The sequence below is a fragment of the Cynoglossus semilaevis genome, chromosome 18 (assembly GCF_000523025.1).
Source record: "Cynoglossus semilaevis isolate Cse_v1.0 chromosome 18, Cse_v1.0, whole genome shotgun sequence".
Taxonomy (NCBI): domain Eukaryota; kingdom Metazoa; phylum Chordata; class Actinopteri; order Pleuronectiformes; family Cynoglossidae; genus Cynoglossus; species Cynoglossus semilaevis.
In genome coordinates, this window is record NC_024324.1 from 3,838,395 (window position 1) to 3,856,734 (window position 18,340).

General features: G+C 39.5%; 1 protein-coding gene and 1 long non-coding RNA gene across 2 annotated transcripts in view; both read right to left on the reverse strand.

The window, feature by feature from the left end:
* osbpl10a (oxysterol binding protein-like 10a) overlaps positions 1-18,340 on the reverse strand; it is a 38,171-nt gene that overhangs the window by 4,171 nt on the left and 15,660 nt on the right. The window contains exons 5-7 of the mRNA XM_008331227.3: positions 16,115-16,312; positions 8,211-8,454; positions 3,876-4,009 (exon numbers count right to left, since the gene is read on the reverse strand). Coding sequence (XP_008329449.2) covers positions 3,876-4,009; positions 8,211-8,454; positions 16,115-16,312 — 576 coding nt within the window. The remainder of the gene's footprint in view (positions 1-3,875; positions 4,010-8,210; positions 8,455-16,114; positions 16,313-18,340) is intronic.
* LOC112488551 (uncharacterized) lies at positions 11,810-15,989 on the reverse strand. The gene is made up of 2 exons (XR_003052738.1): positions 12,126-15,989; positions 11,810-12,068 (listed from the first exon to the last, which is right to left on the reverse strand). It is a non-coding gene; the product is annotated as an uncharacterized LOC112488551 (long non-coding RNA).

Below are 18,340 nucleotides of genomic sequence, written 5' to 3' on the forward strand. Positions count from 1 at the left end.
AGGAATTCTGCAGCAAAACACAGCTCAGAAAGTCTACAGCTGGAAATTATTTGTGAATAGTCAGTGTGGCATTATTGAATTGGTTACTATATTTTCAGAGTATTCAGCAGTGACTTTACTCGGATTGGTTAAATACGAATATGGCCACAAAGCAAGTTGTAAACTAGTCTGTGACAATTTTACACAGGGTTGTTAAAGTAGAAGAAGATAAAGAGACTATAAGTAAGAGTGGGAGTGTAAATAAATAAAGGAAACTTTATAGTTGAAATAAATTAATATCTGTGGCATGCAAAGTCACTCTGGAACAAGATCCTTTTAGGCGAATCATTGAAGTACTGGCACGGTTCCACAGAGCAAATATTTTAAATTAGTACAGAGAACTCTGCTGCCCTCTGCTGGGCAAGACATGCGAAAGACATACTGGATTAAGAAAAAAGGTACAAAGAAATACGTTTTAAAGACAATATTTATATTATTTTGTGGTATTTATACATTTTCTTTGGCACGTTGGACCGAAATAATAAGACTGGAATTAGCTTGATTCGATTAAGTTCGATAACATTAGATAAGCAGCGGCAAAATGGACAGGTCAAATAAGTCATGCTTTTACTGTAACACTAAAATGAATGACTAATTAAAATAGACTAAACAGCAAGACAGAATAAATTAAAATACATTTTCAAATAAAATATGTGTGATTGATGTTAAATGCCATGAAACAAAATGCTGGAAATGAAGGACAGGTCATTGCATTACATTACATCAGGAGTTAAAAATGTTCATTTTTAATTATGCATTCACACAATAGGAATGCAAGCAATTAAACTTTAATAATTAAATGTTTTTCTAAAAAGTTAAAGGAGGCAGTCAACCAAAAGGGCTTTCCCTTGTCTACTCCTATTAAAACAGTACTCGACATTCTGTTCAGTGCATCAGCAGCTTTGATCCACAGTATTTCATCAACCACCTCTGATGCACAGGAAGCTGTTGCTTTTCAAAATGCATAAAGTCACCTGATCTCTGCTGGCATCAGCAATTTCTCCTCAATTTTCCCACAGTGACAGAGGGGCTTTACTTTGGTTGGCTGCTTCACTAGAACAGAATATCAAACACTCCTGTGCTACTGCTGCATAATTCAAACGGCAAACCTTTATAATTCAGGAGTAATGCTTTTTTCCGCTCTCTGTGATCTGGACTACTTATGAGATTACAGTGAAAATGGTAAACTGGCAAATGACCAAGATTACATCATGACTATTAGATCAAGTCCATGTCCATGATCTCTCAGCGTGAAGGAAAGACTGAGCGACAACAGACTTTATTTTAAACTACCTCCACAGTAAACGTCTTTAAATGTATTTTCCATTTAGTAAAATATGGACATAACATACTGATTTTAATAAGGTTTATGCTTTTATTTTGTTAGGGTTTCGCGCCTGCGTCCGACTTCCTGTCTGTCAACTTGTTTGAACTGCTCGTACTTTAGCAAAAGCTAATTTGGAAGTGAATGTTTTAAACTGTACGGATTTTTTATGTTACTCATTAAGGATCCGTTAATGTTAAATTAATTTTTTTAAAAAGCTTCAACGGGTAATAAATTAAACGATCTGCTTCAAACCGACAACCGTATTTCACATGGGACGATACCGTACAAACACACCTGCAGTCCTTCATTACAGAAGCAATCGTCGTCAATTTCGCACAAAACCCAAAGAAATTACCACCGTTTACAACGTTAAGCTTTCTTGTTACTACTACATTCATAAACACAGCATAAAACATTTATTTTAAGTATAAATAGCTTACTTTTTACTTTTCATGCGTGACGTTTCAGCAGCGGCTCGGAGTCTACTAATTAGTGGGCGGGGCTTGGTGACGTGAGGGGCATTCACTGAACAACAACAAAATTGTTGACCGTTGAACTGAAACGATGTATTGCAAATCGCAGCTACTTCACAAATAAATATTATATAAACTAAAAGTAAAGATATACTAAAAGATTTAGCTACAACAAGCCAAATAGGGACATTAGTTCTAGGCTAATTTTAAGTAATATCTTAAATATAGTTATTAAATGGCAGCTTAAAAAAAACCTTAACCAATATGTTTAAAACTATCGCTTGGATAAGTGGGTGAGTCAGTGAGTCTAAAGATAACCATAATAGCCAAATAAAAATAAAATATTATTATGGTAATCAAAAAAAAAAACGTTTACATAAATATTAACCATATGCTTTCGAAACAGTGCCAGCCATCTTTAATAAATCTGAACAAACATCCTCCCAAAAAAGAGTATCAACAGATCTAACAACCGTGGTAAAGACATTTTACAAAGAGCAGCTGTTTTACTTTGCTGACCTCATTCTAGGAGAGAATACATTTCCTAACATGGTCATGACGGTCCACTTTGAAGGTCCACGTTTCATTTGCTATCTTACACGCTGTGTGTTTTATTTTCTTGCCACAAGATGGCAAAATAACCGTCTCAACAGGTCAATCATTGCATTGCCAAACAGTGCATGGCATTAAATCATCCTAACAACTCCTGCAGTTTATTATCTAAACACCTCCATCAGTTAATTGAACTGAAAAAAAAAAAAAAAATTCTTTCCCTTTAGCTTCTCTCTTTAGTCTCCTCCCTGTCCTCGGCACTTTTCACAGCACATGGAGGAATTAGACGGATGATGCTTTTGGATCTTCTAAGACGCTGTGTAAAGTACCATGTTTCAGGTACACTAATGCATCTTGTGTAATCTGCCTTGCATCTTGCGTGTGTCTTTCTTTCTGCTCCATCTCCAACTCCCTCTCCAAGGCTATAATTTAATCACATTTTGAGCAGCAACAAACAGCACACTAAGAGCAGCAAAGTGTTCCTACCTTTTATACCTTATCCCTGGATTATTTTCTACACTATCCTGTCATATTTTAGGGTTGGAAACCTGGAGCTGCTGATGAGGTTTGGGAATTAAAAGTATAATTGTCCTTAACTGGTGTGTGAGCGTTTGACTCAACCAGAGTCATTAGTGGAGCAGAGACTGCTGCCATCACAGTGTGGTTGACAGTAACACACTGCAGCAGCTGTAATGGTTTCTCGATTGTCTCTTAAAAGTGCAGCACTGACCTTAAAGGAAGTCTCCTCTCTTCTTTTAGTTGTTCATCGCGAACAGCCTGACACTTAGCCATGAATGAGCTGACACCACCATGCTGTAATGTCCAGCTTGTCCTCATACGCCAACGGAGAAAGTATTATTAAGATGACAGCTGACTTCTTTGTGCCCTTTAATTAGACTGCTGCGGCCAGAGTGAAACACTTGATGCTAAAGCTGGCAATTATTCATTAAGTAGTTCCCTATTGGAGAGGGATTTTAATTAAGTACACATATTTTAGAAACCACTGAGTTAACTTGATTAACCCAGTAGATTTAAAGCAAGACAGAGACCAAAACCCAGCTTGCCAAAATACAGCAAACACAAAGTCATACAGGTGAAAGCTAAAACACAGCCAACGTGTAACAATGTATAAAAGGTCAAGGTTGTTGAGGCGGAGGAAGAGGGGCATAAAAAGTATTTCAAAAATTGCTGCACTTTTTCTAAAACCTACGTCAACATTAGCCAAGATAAAGCTAATCAAAATATGGACGAACCCAAAGAGTAAGAGTAAAGATACTGTATATAACGAGCCACTTTTGACACCTAGCCTGAGAAACATATTGGCATGAAATTACACGCTTTATTCCCTTATCTAATATAAATTTGGAGCCTAATGGTTTCACATTTGCCAAACTGAAAACTGGAACAGGTCAAAACAGCAACAGAGAGCAGGATGGGAAAAAAGGCGCGATAATTATGACAGTGTGACGTAAATGTTTTCCCACCTCAGCACCACGGGACTGACTCCTGATCCTGAGGGCCGGCGAGGGCTCGGCTGATCGCAAAGGAGTCACGCCTCCGTTCTTCAGCTGCTCCCCTGCAGAGGGCGACTTTGGTACAGTCCACACAGGAGCACCATCTACAGGAAGAAAAAAAACAAAAACAAAAAAACAGAGGAAGAATCAGAGTGGACTGTTAACTTTGGACTCACCCCAGTGATAAGGACGTTGGATATTGGCGCTTGATCATCATTTTTTGAATTTCCACAGAGATGATGGGGATGATTCACCAGACGCTGTGTGCTGTTATTAGACCTGATTCAATAATAAATACCATTGAACTGTGGCTGTGATTGAAGAAAGCAAAACAACAGGAAATTGTGTTTGTGTGCTTGAAAGCATTTGTTCAAATGTAATATTTGTTTTGTATAGAGATTCATTTTCTAGAACGGTACGAGTTATCTACACTCATTCATATGGGTTTCATTTAGTCTCCAGGCCTGGATGAAACAACAGCACAGTTTATAAAGATTTTAACTGATAAAACTTTAGTGTGTGGATCAATTAGGAGTTATTTAGTCTTTTTTGTGCCTTTCTGTACCTTTCATACACTGCATTGAACAATCAATAATTAGGAAAGTAATCATTTATTCCTGTATTATATATTGTATTTATTTTTACTTATTGATTTTTGAATTGTGTGTAATTGTGTCAGAGTGAAATAATTTGGCCTTTTTAAGATGTTCATTTTATGTTATTATTCATCTAAACCCAAATTGTCTCTGAATAACAATATACACTTTAATTTTTTACATTTGCACATTGAATATAAATTGTTTTATTGACTGAATTGAATTTCATCTTATAACGTAATCATAACTGTGTAGGGGTTAAAGAAACACTCTCTGGAGTGTGTGTAAACCACAGCTGTAGATCTCATTCCACAGCACTGTTAATGAAACTGTGCCGGAGGCTCTTCACCTCCTCACTCCCAATCCTCAAATCAGGTTAAAAGTCTAAAGCAGCAGGAACCTGTTCTTTAATTTCCATTAGTGAGAAGCAAACAGTGCAGGCACAAGTCAGTACCACTGCTGAGCCTGAGGCCGGAGTCCGACTCCACTCAAATGTGTTGAAACAGCCCTCAGGCTTCAGGTCTCTCCTCAGCCCAATGACACTTAAGACTAACAGAAACATGAAAAGAACTAGTGAACCTACTGCAATGCATCCTGGGAATTCTACAGAGGAGTGGCTCTGTGTAACAGAGCAGGAGGTTTGAGTGTCTTGTAAATATGTTGAAAATGAAGTGTTTGAGTCATTTCTCTGAGGGGTCACTGTGGAGATGAGTGTGTTCCTGGGAGGTTACTTCAACAGTGAGTTGGACTGAAAACCTGTGTGAAGGAGGAGGTGGGGGGTTAAGGGGGGCAGGTGTTACTGATGGTAATAATGACTGTGACAGATTTCATCAACTGAAGGTTTTCTCAAGAGATGTCACAAAGAACAGGAAGAAAAATCACAGAACAGGGCAGAGACAGGGTATCTGGACGATTGGACGAAGGACATGCAGGTCAAACTGTGAAAAGACTCATGCAGCTGTGGGTGTGTTTGTTTCCTTTCCCTTTCTGTGCTGTGACATCACTCACACCTTGGGTCATTTTATTTACTTTTTTTGGATTTTAGTTTTAACTCCTAACTCATTACTTCATGCCAAGTGTGCAAACCAAATGTCCTTTATGGACTTCAATTCCTCTAAAGGAAAACGTTGAAAGAGTTCAGGTTCTGCAAAGACAGTGACCTAAAGGAGAAAGGTAAGGGGTGAGGGGTGGGGGGGGGCTCCTAGAAAACTTGAGCAAGAAGCAAGGATTCTCAGTATCATCAGCTGATAATACACTGTCTGGTTAGTGACTGGTACTATTTTTCAATAGAATTGACCATAGACTACACAAAAAAGGACACTGACCACCTCTGTTACAGGTTTTGTTGACAGGGTGAGGAGGAAGTACTCTGCTGCATGCAGCGGTAACACACGGTAAAAACACAATAAAAATTTCTTCCTTGATTTACGTCAGTTTTAAACGATCCTGAATCGATCTCAGTCTACGGTTTGATTGGTTAAATATGATCACATGTTGGAGAGAGAAAAGAGAGAAAATTAAATGTGTGGGACATTGAATTTGACTGGACACCACCTGCATTGTAACAGCTACATTGTCCAACACCAATGTTATAACATGGGTCAACGTCATTGACAATATCATAGCATTGGTCACACATTTAGATCGGTCAAATTCCATATGTGATCATAAATTACCAAAGGGAGCTCAGAGTTTGGAGGAGAAGCCCCAGAACCTGAGCTTGAGACTGAAAGATCATCCTAAATTACATGATTGGATTTCATAAATCAAGAATGAACTTTTTTTTTTTAATATCTGCAAACAGCCAAGCACTTCACCAGCCTTGTCTTATTTTGTATACGTCTATGGACCTTACAGAGATCCCCTCACTGGTTTTGCAGTCACAGGACCAACAGCACCAGCCAAATTAAGTCCAACATCATGCTTGGTTCTTTGCCAATAATATTTTTTTTTCTGCCCATGCATTGAAGCTGTCAGAGAACCAGTCAATCAACAGACCAATGAACCAGCCAGCCACTTTCTTCATCAGCCGCAGCATGTCTACACCAACGGCGCTACCAGTTTGGTCTGCAACAAACCAAGGATTTAAATGTAAGAAAGTTTTCCTCACTGAGGCGTAGGGGGTACATTCCGTAAGCGAGGCACAGCTGGACCCCCACAGGTCTTATCAGCCAGGCAGCGGAAGGAAAGAAGTTTGTACTTGCGGCCCAGTGGTCCCACTCCACACCACCCCCTGTCCGATGGACAGGAACAGGGCAGGGTGATGGCTGGTGCAAAAAGAAGACCAACACACTATGAGGACCCGGAAGATTCTGGACACCAAATGAGACCCCACAGTAGAAATGCAGGACAGGAAAATGGCTCTGAAAAGTGTGTCACTTGGAATGGGTGGCTACATGTTTGGACTGACAGCATTTCTAATGGATTCCAATGGGTCAAAACCATCCACACTTCCTGATGCCCCTCCAGGTTTGAGCTGCAGTTACAACAGGTCAATCAGACAGAAATGCACAGAAATCAAGTCATCGCCAAATGTCTTTAAATGACTAATTTTTAAGTAAAAGAAATGTTTACTATTTTGTATTACAAACACGTAATAACCTAGCCTTAGCATAGCTAGCTTAAACTTTGCTTTTAAAAAGGGTATACCTCGGGTTGAAAAGGCCTAAAAAAAAAAAAAACAATACTACGTTTTTACATTAATAACTTGTACTTGTACCTGTGGTGGTGGTACTCACCCGATGACTGGTCTTTGGCTAACGTGCTGTGACCCCTCACTAACTTCAGCTCACTGCTTCAGTAAACTCTATGTAAGAAACGTGGAGAAAAACTGAAATTATAATTGTCAACAACATCACACATCATCCTTTAGCTCATGGAACACCATCAGATCTGCTACAAATCCAAACGTGCTGCATCTGTTGTCACGACTTAAACAAGTTCTGGACTTTCAGAGCCAATTTCAAAACCCACATGTGGTAAAACAGGTTCGGCGCTATTTCAATTACGCTCATAAAAGCTATTTTTTCAAACTGGGATAGAAGCCAACATGACTAATCCTTATCCTCAGTGCTACGCCAATAGAACCACCCTCAGTCTTTAAATGGTTTAGATTGAAACATCTTTATTGGATCCATCCAAGGAAATCTGGCACAGAGAGGGTAAAACATGGCAGAGAAGTCTGACATTTTGAGGCACAAGTGTGGATTCCTTTGGCAAAGAGTAAAAAAGAATTTTGAAGTGCATCGAATTAGTCTTAATATTAACACATTCACACCAAATAGCCCTGTTTTTTTTGTTTGTTTTTTTTCCAACATGCATTTTTTGACACCCTGAAATGTAACAAAGGAGTTCATGCTCACACACACTTCACCTCACACTCATGCTCCTACAGCTGTGGACACATGAGAAGACAGCAATGAATGGAAGACAACATTAACAACTACAAACCACTGAATGACAAAAAATGTGAATGGAACAAGGTTAAAAGACATGAAATGTAACATCTAACAACATTTACTACAAACACTGAAGTTCATGGTACCCGTCAGACAGGGGCAAAGGTCACAGTCCAGTTGCCCCAGCTGGCTCTTACCAGGGGGGCTTGGATCTGAAGGAGGCAACCCAAAAAACATTTGGGGAGTTTGGGGAGATGAAGGAGTTGGGGGCTCTAGTAGCAGCACTGGAACAGGGCCTGGGGCAGACTCACCGGAGGGGGCTCCAGGGGCTGTGTGGTTGCGTTGGCAGGCCTGAGACTGAGGTGGTGGTGCCTGGCTGTGGTTCTGGGTCTGTTGGAGGATGTTCAGGCACTCGCCCAGGCAGCTGAGCGTGGCAGCAGACGTGGCTTTGAGCAGGAGGAGGTCCTGGTCCAGACAGGAGACGGGGCCTTTGGTGGGTAAAGAGTCTATGGACTGGACCAGGTTTCTTTGTTGGCCCTCGGCCTGGGACATAACCTGAGGTTCAACAGTAATGTATTACCAACGTTAAAGTAAGAGCTGTCAATCATTAAAATATTTCATCTGATGAATCACAGGGCAGCTGTGGATACAAAGGGGAGGAATCGTGATTAATCATGGTCATAAATAATCACAATTAATCGTGGAAAAATCGAGATAAATCAACATTCCTTAACATGACAAAAACACACAACATTTGTAAGTTATTTTCAAAAAAACTTCAATCATATAAGCACATCTATACTATACTAACTTCAATCATATAAGCACATCTATACTATGAATTCACCATTTGAGTTGCATACGTTTCTGCTACAAAAGCCTAGCATGACATTAAACATTCAGATTTTAAATCACATGCAAATCTGCAAGCCGTGATAAACTACTACTGCGCAGTACACAAGTACTTTCAGATGGATACAAATACTCCGTCAGCTCTGTGGCTTTACTCCAACCTTGGATCCTTATCACATTCTTGGTTCCCGTGGTTCCACTACACCTCTTTCCTCCATATGTTGGATTTCTTCCTCTGCAGAGTCTCCGCCTCCCACAGGCCTCCAACCACAACCCACCAAATTAAAACCCACTGGTCTACAGTGTTTTGGAAGTTTAACAACATCACATTATTTCTGGTGGCATCACTTCACTCCTGACTGTGGATAACAACTGATACACAACAACCATCTGCTACAGTACCGAAAAGGAAACTGCTGGAAATGCTTAGTCTCGGAATTATTCATGTGTGGTTCGCTTACTGGAGTCTAAATGTATCACAAAAGGAAGGGGAGAAAGTCGGTTCTCGCTCTCAGGTAATAAGCATCTCCCAGGGCTAATGAATCTGGGTTGTTCAGCAGCGTGGAACTGTTGCAGTCATTAATATTGTATGCCTCACAAAAGCACATCCTCCACATCTGTCTCCCTGCATCAGTTAACACAGCTATTTTGGAGTCACAGTGCATTTGGAGTGAGATGATGTGTCACACACGTTCACGTGAAGGTTTGTCTTTCAGTGAAACAGCACACACTTTGTCCAATTACTCTGTCCCCGCCTCCTCCTCCAACAGTGGAATCCTGGAGCGGCTGGATCTCAAACCCAGCTTTCTGTCTGAGACTATTTTCATTCAACATGAAGAACACTTCACTGCAGAGTCCCACAAACTTTTCATACGTAGGCCAACTTTTTAAAAGCAACAAATATTATTCACCCAGTTCACCCAACCTCACTTTACTTTGACATTGTCACGATGACTGGAAAAATCTAAATCTAAATCTGTTGAAGTGTGAAAATCTTAACATTGCCAAGTAAATAAAATCCAGAATCGGTTTGGAGAAAAATCTATAAACAAAATTGTTTCCCTTATTCAGACAAAAACGTAAGTTACGGAAAACATCAAGCTTGGGGAAAGATTTTTCAAAAGTCAGAAACAGACACAGCCACAATGCAACTAAAATTAAAATCCAATCCCAACATTTCTAAACTTAGTTAGCTATAAAACCAACCATTTGAACCGACATGTTTCGTTTTTTAACGACACATAAAAAATAAAGCCCCTCTCGTCAGAATCAGAATCCAAACCACCTCACGGCCAAATACTCAGCAGAGGAGCCTGAAGCAGGTGAGAACACATGTTGTTGAGCAAATGTGTTGCTATGCAACAGTAAAAAGAAGAAAAGAGAAACATTACCCTGGTCAAAAATAACACATCTCATTGACTTTAATGACACTGAGTCGGTAACAGACGCATTTATTCAAATGGGAGAAAATTATGACAATTTTCTACAAACGTCTGCAGAGGAGGAAATTATCTGGCTCATGCAAACAGAAACAAACATCTTTTAGAAAAAAAAAAAAAATCAGGGTCATATGAGGCTAGGAGAACCAGCTAAATAAAAACCTAATTCCTCAGAACACCTGACAGAATAAGAGCACAGAAACTGTTTACAGTACACTGAGAAAATCCACCGACCTCCTAGGAATTTTCCAGGTCATTCAAATCAGGTATACTGTAGCAGCTAGTTGTGTTAGCTATCAGCTACATATTTAGCCATTTAACATTAGAATTGTTTTGCGATAATGTTAAACCATTTAGCCATTTAACATTAGAATTGTTTGGCGATAATGTTACTGTTAACTTTTATTTGTTTATGTATGGTTTTATTTATTTTATATTGAATTGTTTTGGTTACTGCAGCACATTTATATGTGCTATAGATTTGTCAAACGTGTAGCTATTTTTGGGCAATTTTTCTTTTGGCTAATTTTCAAGCCAACTTCGTGGCTAATTTGAGTTACAAATCTAAATCTTATTTTTATGTACTGTATTAGATGTGATTTTGTTATTTCTGCTGTGCTTTCAGCAACAAAGATGTATACATCTGGGCTGATTTTCTTGTCAGTACTTTTTGACTTTTTTGTTATTTTATATTATAAGATAACACAAAATCATATTTAGAATAATTTCGTCTAATTTCTGGCCTGATTTGTACTATTTTTTTGTCAAGATTTTCCATTTTATTTTCGGATATCATTTCATAGATATGGTTTACTAATTTCTACTCTGATTTAGACACAAATTTAATGTTTTCAATCAATTAATTTGCAACATATTGAGTCGGTTTAAGGACTACTGGGGTCCTGGATTCACGTTGGTCTGGTAAAACCACTTTATGGATCTCTTATGTCACTCTGTTCAACACAGCCATACTTAACAAAGGGATATAAATTTACTGCAGATCTGTGCCATAGAGCTCGGCAAGTCAGAGGGCAGGCACACACATACACAAAGACACACTTTGGAGCCAACAGAATCACTGCTGTTTCCAGAAATAGCCTAACCCCCAGTGATCCAGCCTCACTGTAGCAGTGCGTGTGTCCAGGACTCCAGGCGTTTGATGAGTTCACATCAACCACCTCTGACAAGTCGACCGAGGAATCACAGTGCTGTAGGTCTGACTCACACTGTCACATATTCAGTGGTCTGACAGATGCACGCAAGAGCGCACATGGATACAGGATGATAGAATGACAATGACCTGAACATGAAACAATCAGCAACACCAGACGGCACCAACACTCTGCATCTTCACAGAGGTACCAGCCTTGAAATTGTCATTTCCATCACAGCGGGGATGTTTATCCTCACACCGTATTCCATTCAACTGGATACATTACAGCAGCGGGAAAGTCGAGATGCTGCATATGTATTATGGTAAAAGACCTGAACTTTCATGTTTCGGGTCAACACATCTTATGTGTTTTTTAGTTTTTGTTCATTTAGGGAGTACTTGACTTTTTTTTGTTTCGTGGGTTTCATTTTTTTCTAAATGTAAATGCCGTGACTACGACACTCAGTTTTTGTTTCGTGGGTTTCATTTTTTTCAAAATGTAAATGCAGTCACAACACTCAGTTTTTTTTTTAGTTAAGTCTCTAGGAGCAAGAAGATTTTTACTGCTTACATTAGAGCTGAGAAACCTCAGCTGTGACATTAGGCTGTGGACAGTACTGACAGAACTACATGTACAGCCTTTTATTATGGTATGGAATTTACCAGAAGTGTCTGTAGGAATTTTGTCAGTGATAATATATTTGTAGTGTAGTTTTAAAAAATGGCTGCTTACATTAGAGCTGAGAAACCTCAGCTCTAATGTTCAGCTTTCATATGAAGACACGAGGTAAACTGGCACAGTAGTTTTTCATATGAAGACACTTAATGTTGTGTAGCATTTGACATGATATTTTGAGCACATAAGAAGTTAATTATACGTAATAATTATGCATAGGGTCTTGAAATCTGCCTCAACTATACACTTTAAAACAGTGGGGCTGCTTTTACAAACTATTGACCAGTTCTAACAATGTTGGACCAATTCCTTTTTTCCCTTAATCCATTACTTTGAACAAGACAATATTTTTTCGTAAAAACCTTTGACTTATCCTTCAAACCTTGGGTCTTATCTGATCCTTTAAAGCTCTTGTTTAGTGCCTTTCTACCAAATACCATGGACCCAGAGCCAGGTGAGCAGTTCATTCTCTCATGTTAATGGAAAAACGAGTTCATGCAGCTGCTCCCGCAAATCTCTCTGAGCCTCCTGCCTGGTGTCAGGATGGTTCGGTGATGACTGATCCGTTAGAGATCAACGAGGGCAAAGCCAAACTGGAGGTTAGATCATGCGGATACATCGAGAAAAAAAGAAAACTCTCTCACCCTCTATCACTATTTGAACTGGAGCCAAACTTTCCATCTTCCTAAAAGGAGGGGAGCAGGGTCTGGAGGCAGTAATGTTCATGAATGCTATGGGTGATAGTGACCAGAAGACAAATAGGAGGTACAACATCACCAAGGCCACTGTCTGACCATAAATCCTCAGATAATCAGTCCAGCAGCAGCAGCTCTCTACTGTGTGAGGCGGAACATAAATCACAGTGTGAGCCGACTCCCCTCACTGTGGACTTTAGCGTCTCACTGCCCTTTGCCAAAGCTGTCAAGATGAGTTCATGGGCCTTTATCGATACAAGGGGAGATCAACAAATGGCCAGAGGAATGGGGTACAACAGGAGGAGGAGGAGGAGACGACAACAAGAAGAGGTTTAAATCACGATCAAGAATGAGGTCTCAGGAAACTAACCACCAGGGAGAATGAATCACACGTCACAGAGGGGCCCTTGTTTTCAAAGTCTGCAGAGAAAATACAAACACCAGAGGAGACTTCTCTGTTTTTGGTTGATGATCACACCATCTGCTCCAACGTCCCAGGGTTCGTCTGAGGAGACAAGACGCTGCGTCACAAGAGGCAACAAATCAGCCTCTGCTTCATTGATGCCTTTTTTTTTCCTCCACAAAGACAAATATTTAAGTAAAAATTCTCTGAGCAGAACCAGGTGAAACACAGGTTCAAAAAGAGGAAGGAGACCAAGTCCTCGAGGAGCAGAGGAGCATGGGAATATGAATGCTGAAACACAAGTGCCATCGAGGAGGAGAAAAGTGGATGCACAGGATGAACTGTAGACGTGAACGCCATTTTATATATATATATTGTTATTGTTTTATATATATATATAGTTTTGTTAATGGCTTGGCTGGCTACCAAACTGTGCTCTCGAATCCCACAGTGCAGTTTCAATTACACGCTGCCTTGGGTATAAGGGATGCCGTATGTGTTTTTTATCCTGCGGGGGTTTTAGACACAACAAAAAGCTGCTTTGTCCTAATTTGACACACGTCACAACCTCGTCACAACAAAGAGCAGTCTTTGTTAGCATGGCACAAGGATCAGATACAGACACAGATATGAGATTATCCTCTTACAACTTAGGCTCAGCTACAATGTCAAACTGTGGGTTAATAAAACTGATTATATATAAAAAAAAATTGATTTGATTTAGTTAAAATGTGTTTTCTTCAATAGAGACAACTTCAGTTTCTGTTGAGTTTGTCTCATGCCAAAAACATGACTGCACACGCACTTGTCGACGTAAGACACAGCACCACCTAAAGCCAACTTCACACTGATTAAAAAAACAAAAAAAAAAAACGGTTGTTAAATGTAAAAATACCTGCCAGCAATAGTCTGAAAATAGACAGAGCTCAGTGCAGTAACTCTCAAAAGATTTCAGCCTCAGGACTCTGACTGAAGACCTGAATTCAGTCCAGCTGCTAATTAAGGAACCCACCAAAATGGTACTTGAATGACCTCCTCAGTCAGACTTCTTATATAAGTCTTATTATTTCAGTAGGTTGGCTGCTCCTGTGACTTACACTGAAAAATGACATATCAAAAAACACACACAAAAAAATATATATATGTGTATATATATATGGTCAGAAGTGGACACTGTCTACACTCATGACAACAGGAAACTTCTACTGCACCTCTGAAAATTTACACTACTGACCCACACTGGAGCAAAATGGAACTGATGCTGATGGTGAGGCGTGAGAAATAAACACTGCGACTGATATATGTTGTTTTGTGCCTTTTCTGACAGATGCACATATAAATGTAGAGGTTGAGAACAGCACAGTAACCACAAGTGACAGGTTCATCAGGCAGAGCGATGAAGACACCAACTTCAAACTCTGAACAACACACTTGTCATTTCAGGGCATTTACATTAATTAACTCTGACTGATGATTGTAAGTCTGATTGTTTTAACACTCGTGTTCATTTACATTCATTTAGGGATTCAATCTTATATTTTAATCCAAAATGTTTATATGTTACAGCTTGTTCTCACTCTCCTGACTTTCTGGGTTTATCTCGTTTGAGCACACTGACACTTTTACATCTCATAAGCAGATTACACACACACACACACACACACACACACACACACCTCTCCACTATACAGTCAACGCCACAGTTTTCACAGCGTAGGCTGCACCAGGCTCTCCTCACTGTCACCAACCGTGTTGAAAAGAATTGATAAAGTGTATTCCATAAAAATGCCAACAAAGCTGAAAGTACAATAAAGACTGAGCTGACTGCAGTTAAGTGTCAGACCTGCCAGCGGGCCAGAAATATCTGCTGAACTCACTGCACCACCGTCTCACCTGGGAGCGGAGCAAAGGCCACGAAAAACGCAGCACAGCACAGTCAGAGAGGACAAAGTGTCAGGGTGGACTTTAACCACAGGTGGAAAAAGAAACAGAAAACAAACACGATTCTAATGGAAACATTCACAATAAATACAGTCTCAGTTTTTATCTGTTTAAAAATATTACTAAAAATATACGTATATGTTTTAAGCCAAACTTTAATCTGTTTAATTTTTCTAGCTAAAACCATCTAATTACAGATGTCCAATAATATCGGCAGACCAATATTATTGGTCCAATATTAGCATATTATGTAACATCTGTAAGAATCGTTATGGGTTTTTCCTCCAATAATAATAAACCTGATAAAGCAATGTCTGGTGTCCACCAAATGATCCTGTGCCCTTTAAATAGTTTTGGGGATAAATGGCTGTATATTAAAGTGAAGGTCACTAGATGGCAGCATCGCAGCTCATTTATTTAATCTTATAGTTGTATAGTGGTTTGTACAGATAAATAAATAAATAATACCAGACCCATATGGGTTGATATCGGAATCGGAAATTAATTGTTTGGACAATATCGGCATATCGGATATCGGCAAAAAGTTCATATCGTACATCCCTACATCTAACGTTAACTAAGAGTACACAGTGAAGGAGCCATCTTATTACCAATGACTGTGTCAATGACAGCCGTGGCCCTCTGCCAATATCGGAGCTGCACCCTTTGAATTAGGGATCACAGACACAGAGACCAAACACTGTCATTATCAGCAGTAACAGGAACTTCCTCTGCTGTTTTCATGACGTTTTTCCACTGAAACGCTGGCTGCAATAAGGACAGGAAACTGCTGTGTGCTGCTACAGTAACAGACAGTGTTGACATTTCAGACCACAGCTAATGTCTGTCAAAGATCTCAGTGACAAACACACAATGTCTAACTAAAAAAAACAAAACAAAACAATGAAAATAAGAGCCTGTGACAGTGTGTATAAAAAATGTCTGTCAAAGATCTCAGTGACAAATACACAGATGTCTAACTAAAAATAAATAAATAAAATATAAAAAATAAATAAAAGAGCCTGTGACAGTGTGTATAAACGTATTGAAACTCACTTCTTTGACCTCCAGCAGTCGACCTGGATACTGACTCTTGATCCGTCGAGCTGCAGCAGGTGATTTGTGGTGGGTGATGGTGACGATGGTGCTGGGTGACGCGGCGTGGCCTGGGGGTCTCTGGGGGGCGGGGGATGAAGATGGCGTCAGGTGAGGGAGCAGAGAGAAGCTGCGTGTCCGACCAGCCGACGAGTAACCCTGGGAAAAGGTGAGAGGAAGGAAAGTTTATAAGTATAAGTATAAGTAACATTATTGTTAAATGTTTTATTTTAGATTTAATTTAGTTTGAAAAAACTAAAAAAAAAGTTGAAAAAAGAATTATTTTGAATAATGCATTTTTGTCTTATATAGTCATATAGTCAAATTTTATGTATATAAAATACATATATATAAAGTTTGACTATATGACTATATGACACACATATGTAAATTCATATGTGTATGTACATATATGTGCGTATGTGTGTCTTTACTATTTTCAAGTTTTTATTCAATATTTTTTTTTCAGTAAAAGTGAATATTTATGACGTCAGTATTTTTTTTGGACAAAGGATTTTTCCGTCTCTCAGGTGACTCACTGAACTCAAATGTATATAAAGACTTTATGACTCAAACAGTAACTATGGACTGGGAGGATACTTGTTGTTTCAACCATGTGAATGTAACTGTGACAACACTCTGCAGTGATGTCACTGAACAGTGTTTGACAGATGTTTAATATTTAACCAACTCAGCAACAAACTGGGTTTAAAAGACACAGTTCACCACAATCTGGAGTCGTTCAGAGACACAGAGACAGGAATGATTTAAGTTGTGCTGACCACATATAAAGACGTTCTTCCTTTGAAGACAACTTAATCGTACTCATTGACTAAAAAGTCTATAACGTTCCGTAGGTCAAGACGTGGTTTCTGACCTTTCTTCAGCCTAATTGTTAACAGTGGAACCTTTGTTATCAATGTTGATTTGTTCTCCTGTAGATTGGTTCAAAATGTCTTTGATTCGAACGAGACGCGCTCAGGAAATCCTTGCTGCATGAAAGTGAACAATGCAATAATGAAATCATTGCAGACGGCAGCACATTGGCATTTACATCAATTTACATTGATGAATGCAAATGAGTTGAATGAGAAACATTAGTGCTCTGCCTTTGATTCTCTGAATCACAGACTGATCTCCTGCAGGTCAGGATCATAAAAAAAAAAACATTGTCTTCTTGTTTTGTTTTGTCCCTGCGCCACAGCAAAAGTCACATCCGATCCTTCACCTGGTCTCCTCTGTGCCTCCTGACTCTTCACTTCTCTGACCTGTGAGCGCACACAGGCCCAACTGTCACAGCACTGTCTTTGTCCTCTGTCCTTATTCTCTCCACTGGACACAGCAGCACAGTCAGAACAGACAGACCAGACACCAGAGATCTGGCCGTCTCAGAGCAAAGATCTGCTCAGTGCAGCCATGAGCAGAAAATGGGTCAAATAAACAAGTGTCCACTGGGGCGTGCACTCACACACACTCAGCGCTCAGGCTCATGGGTTTTATAAATAATAATAAAATGGCATAATAAAACTAAATGCAACTTACTTAGCGATCGAAATAAATGCAAAACGACCAAACAGGAAGCTAAAAGAAAGCAGCCTTAGCTTAGCATTAGCTAAAATCTACACAGCTGCACAAATAAATAAAATATAGGGCATTGATAACATTGGACAAACGGTTGAGGCGTTGAAGTTGAATTTTAAAAAAATAATAATTTTGATGAATCTAATCAGTGAATGGTTATGGACTGTAGGTACTTTCTATTTTTATTCTATTATTCTATTATTCCGACCTACAATTATCAGCTTACACAGCAGAACACTGGGGTCTAGGTCTAGGTTTAGCTGCAGACGTGAGTCAAGCAGAAAAGGAGCCGTGCTCTGGGAGTCTAATCAGAGAGCCATAGTGATGTTTTGAGGTTTTGTCCTCTAAAACTGGCACAGAGCCTCCAGCGAGTCGATAAAGTGGAGCAGGGAGGGAAAGAAATTGGCAAAGAAAAATTTAGAGGAAAAAAATGCAGCCACCGGTGGAGGAAGAAGGAAAAGTGTATTGCAGGTGATGAGTGAGCCACACACAGAATATGAGAGGAGTGAAGGAAGTAATGCAGTGAAGCAGAGGTCTATCACCAGGACTCACACAGCAGGGATGACGGCTCTGTCGAAATTCAAACCTCTTAGAATAAATCGCTCT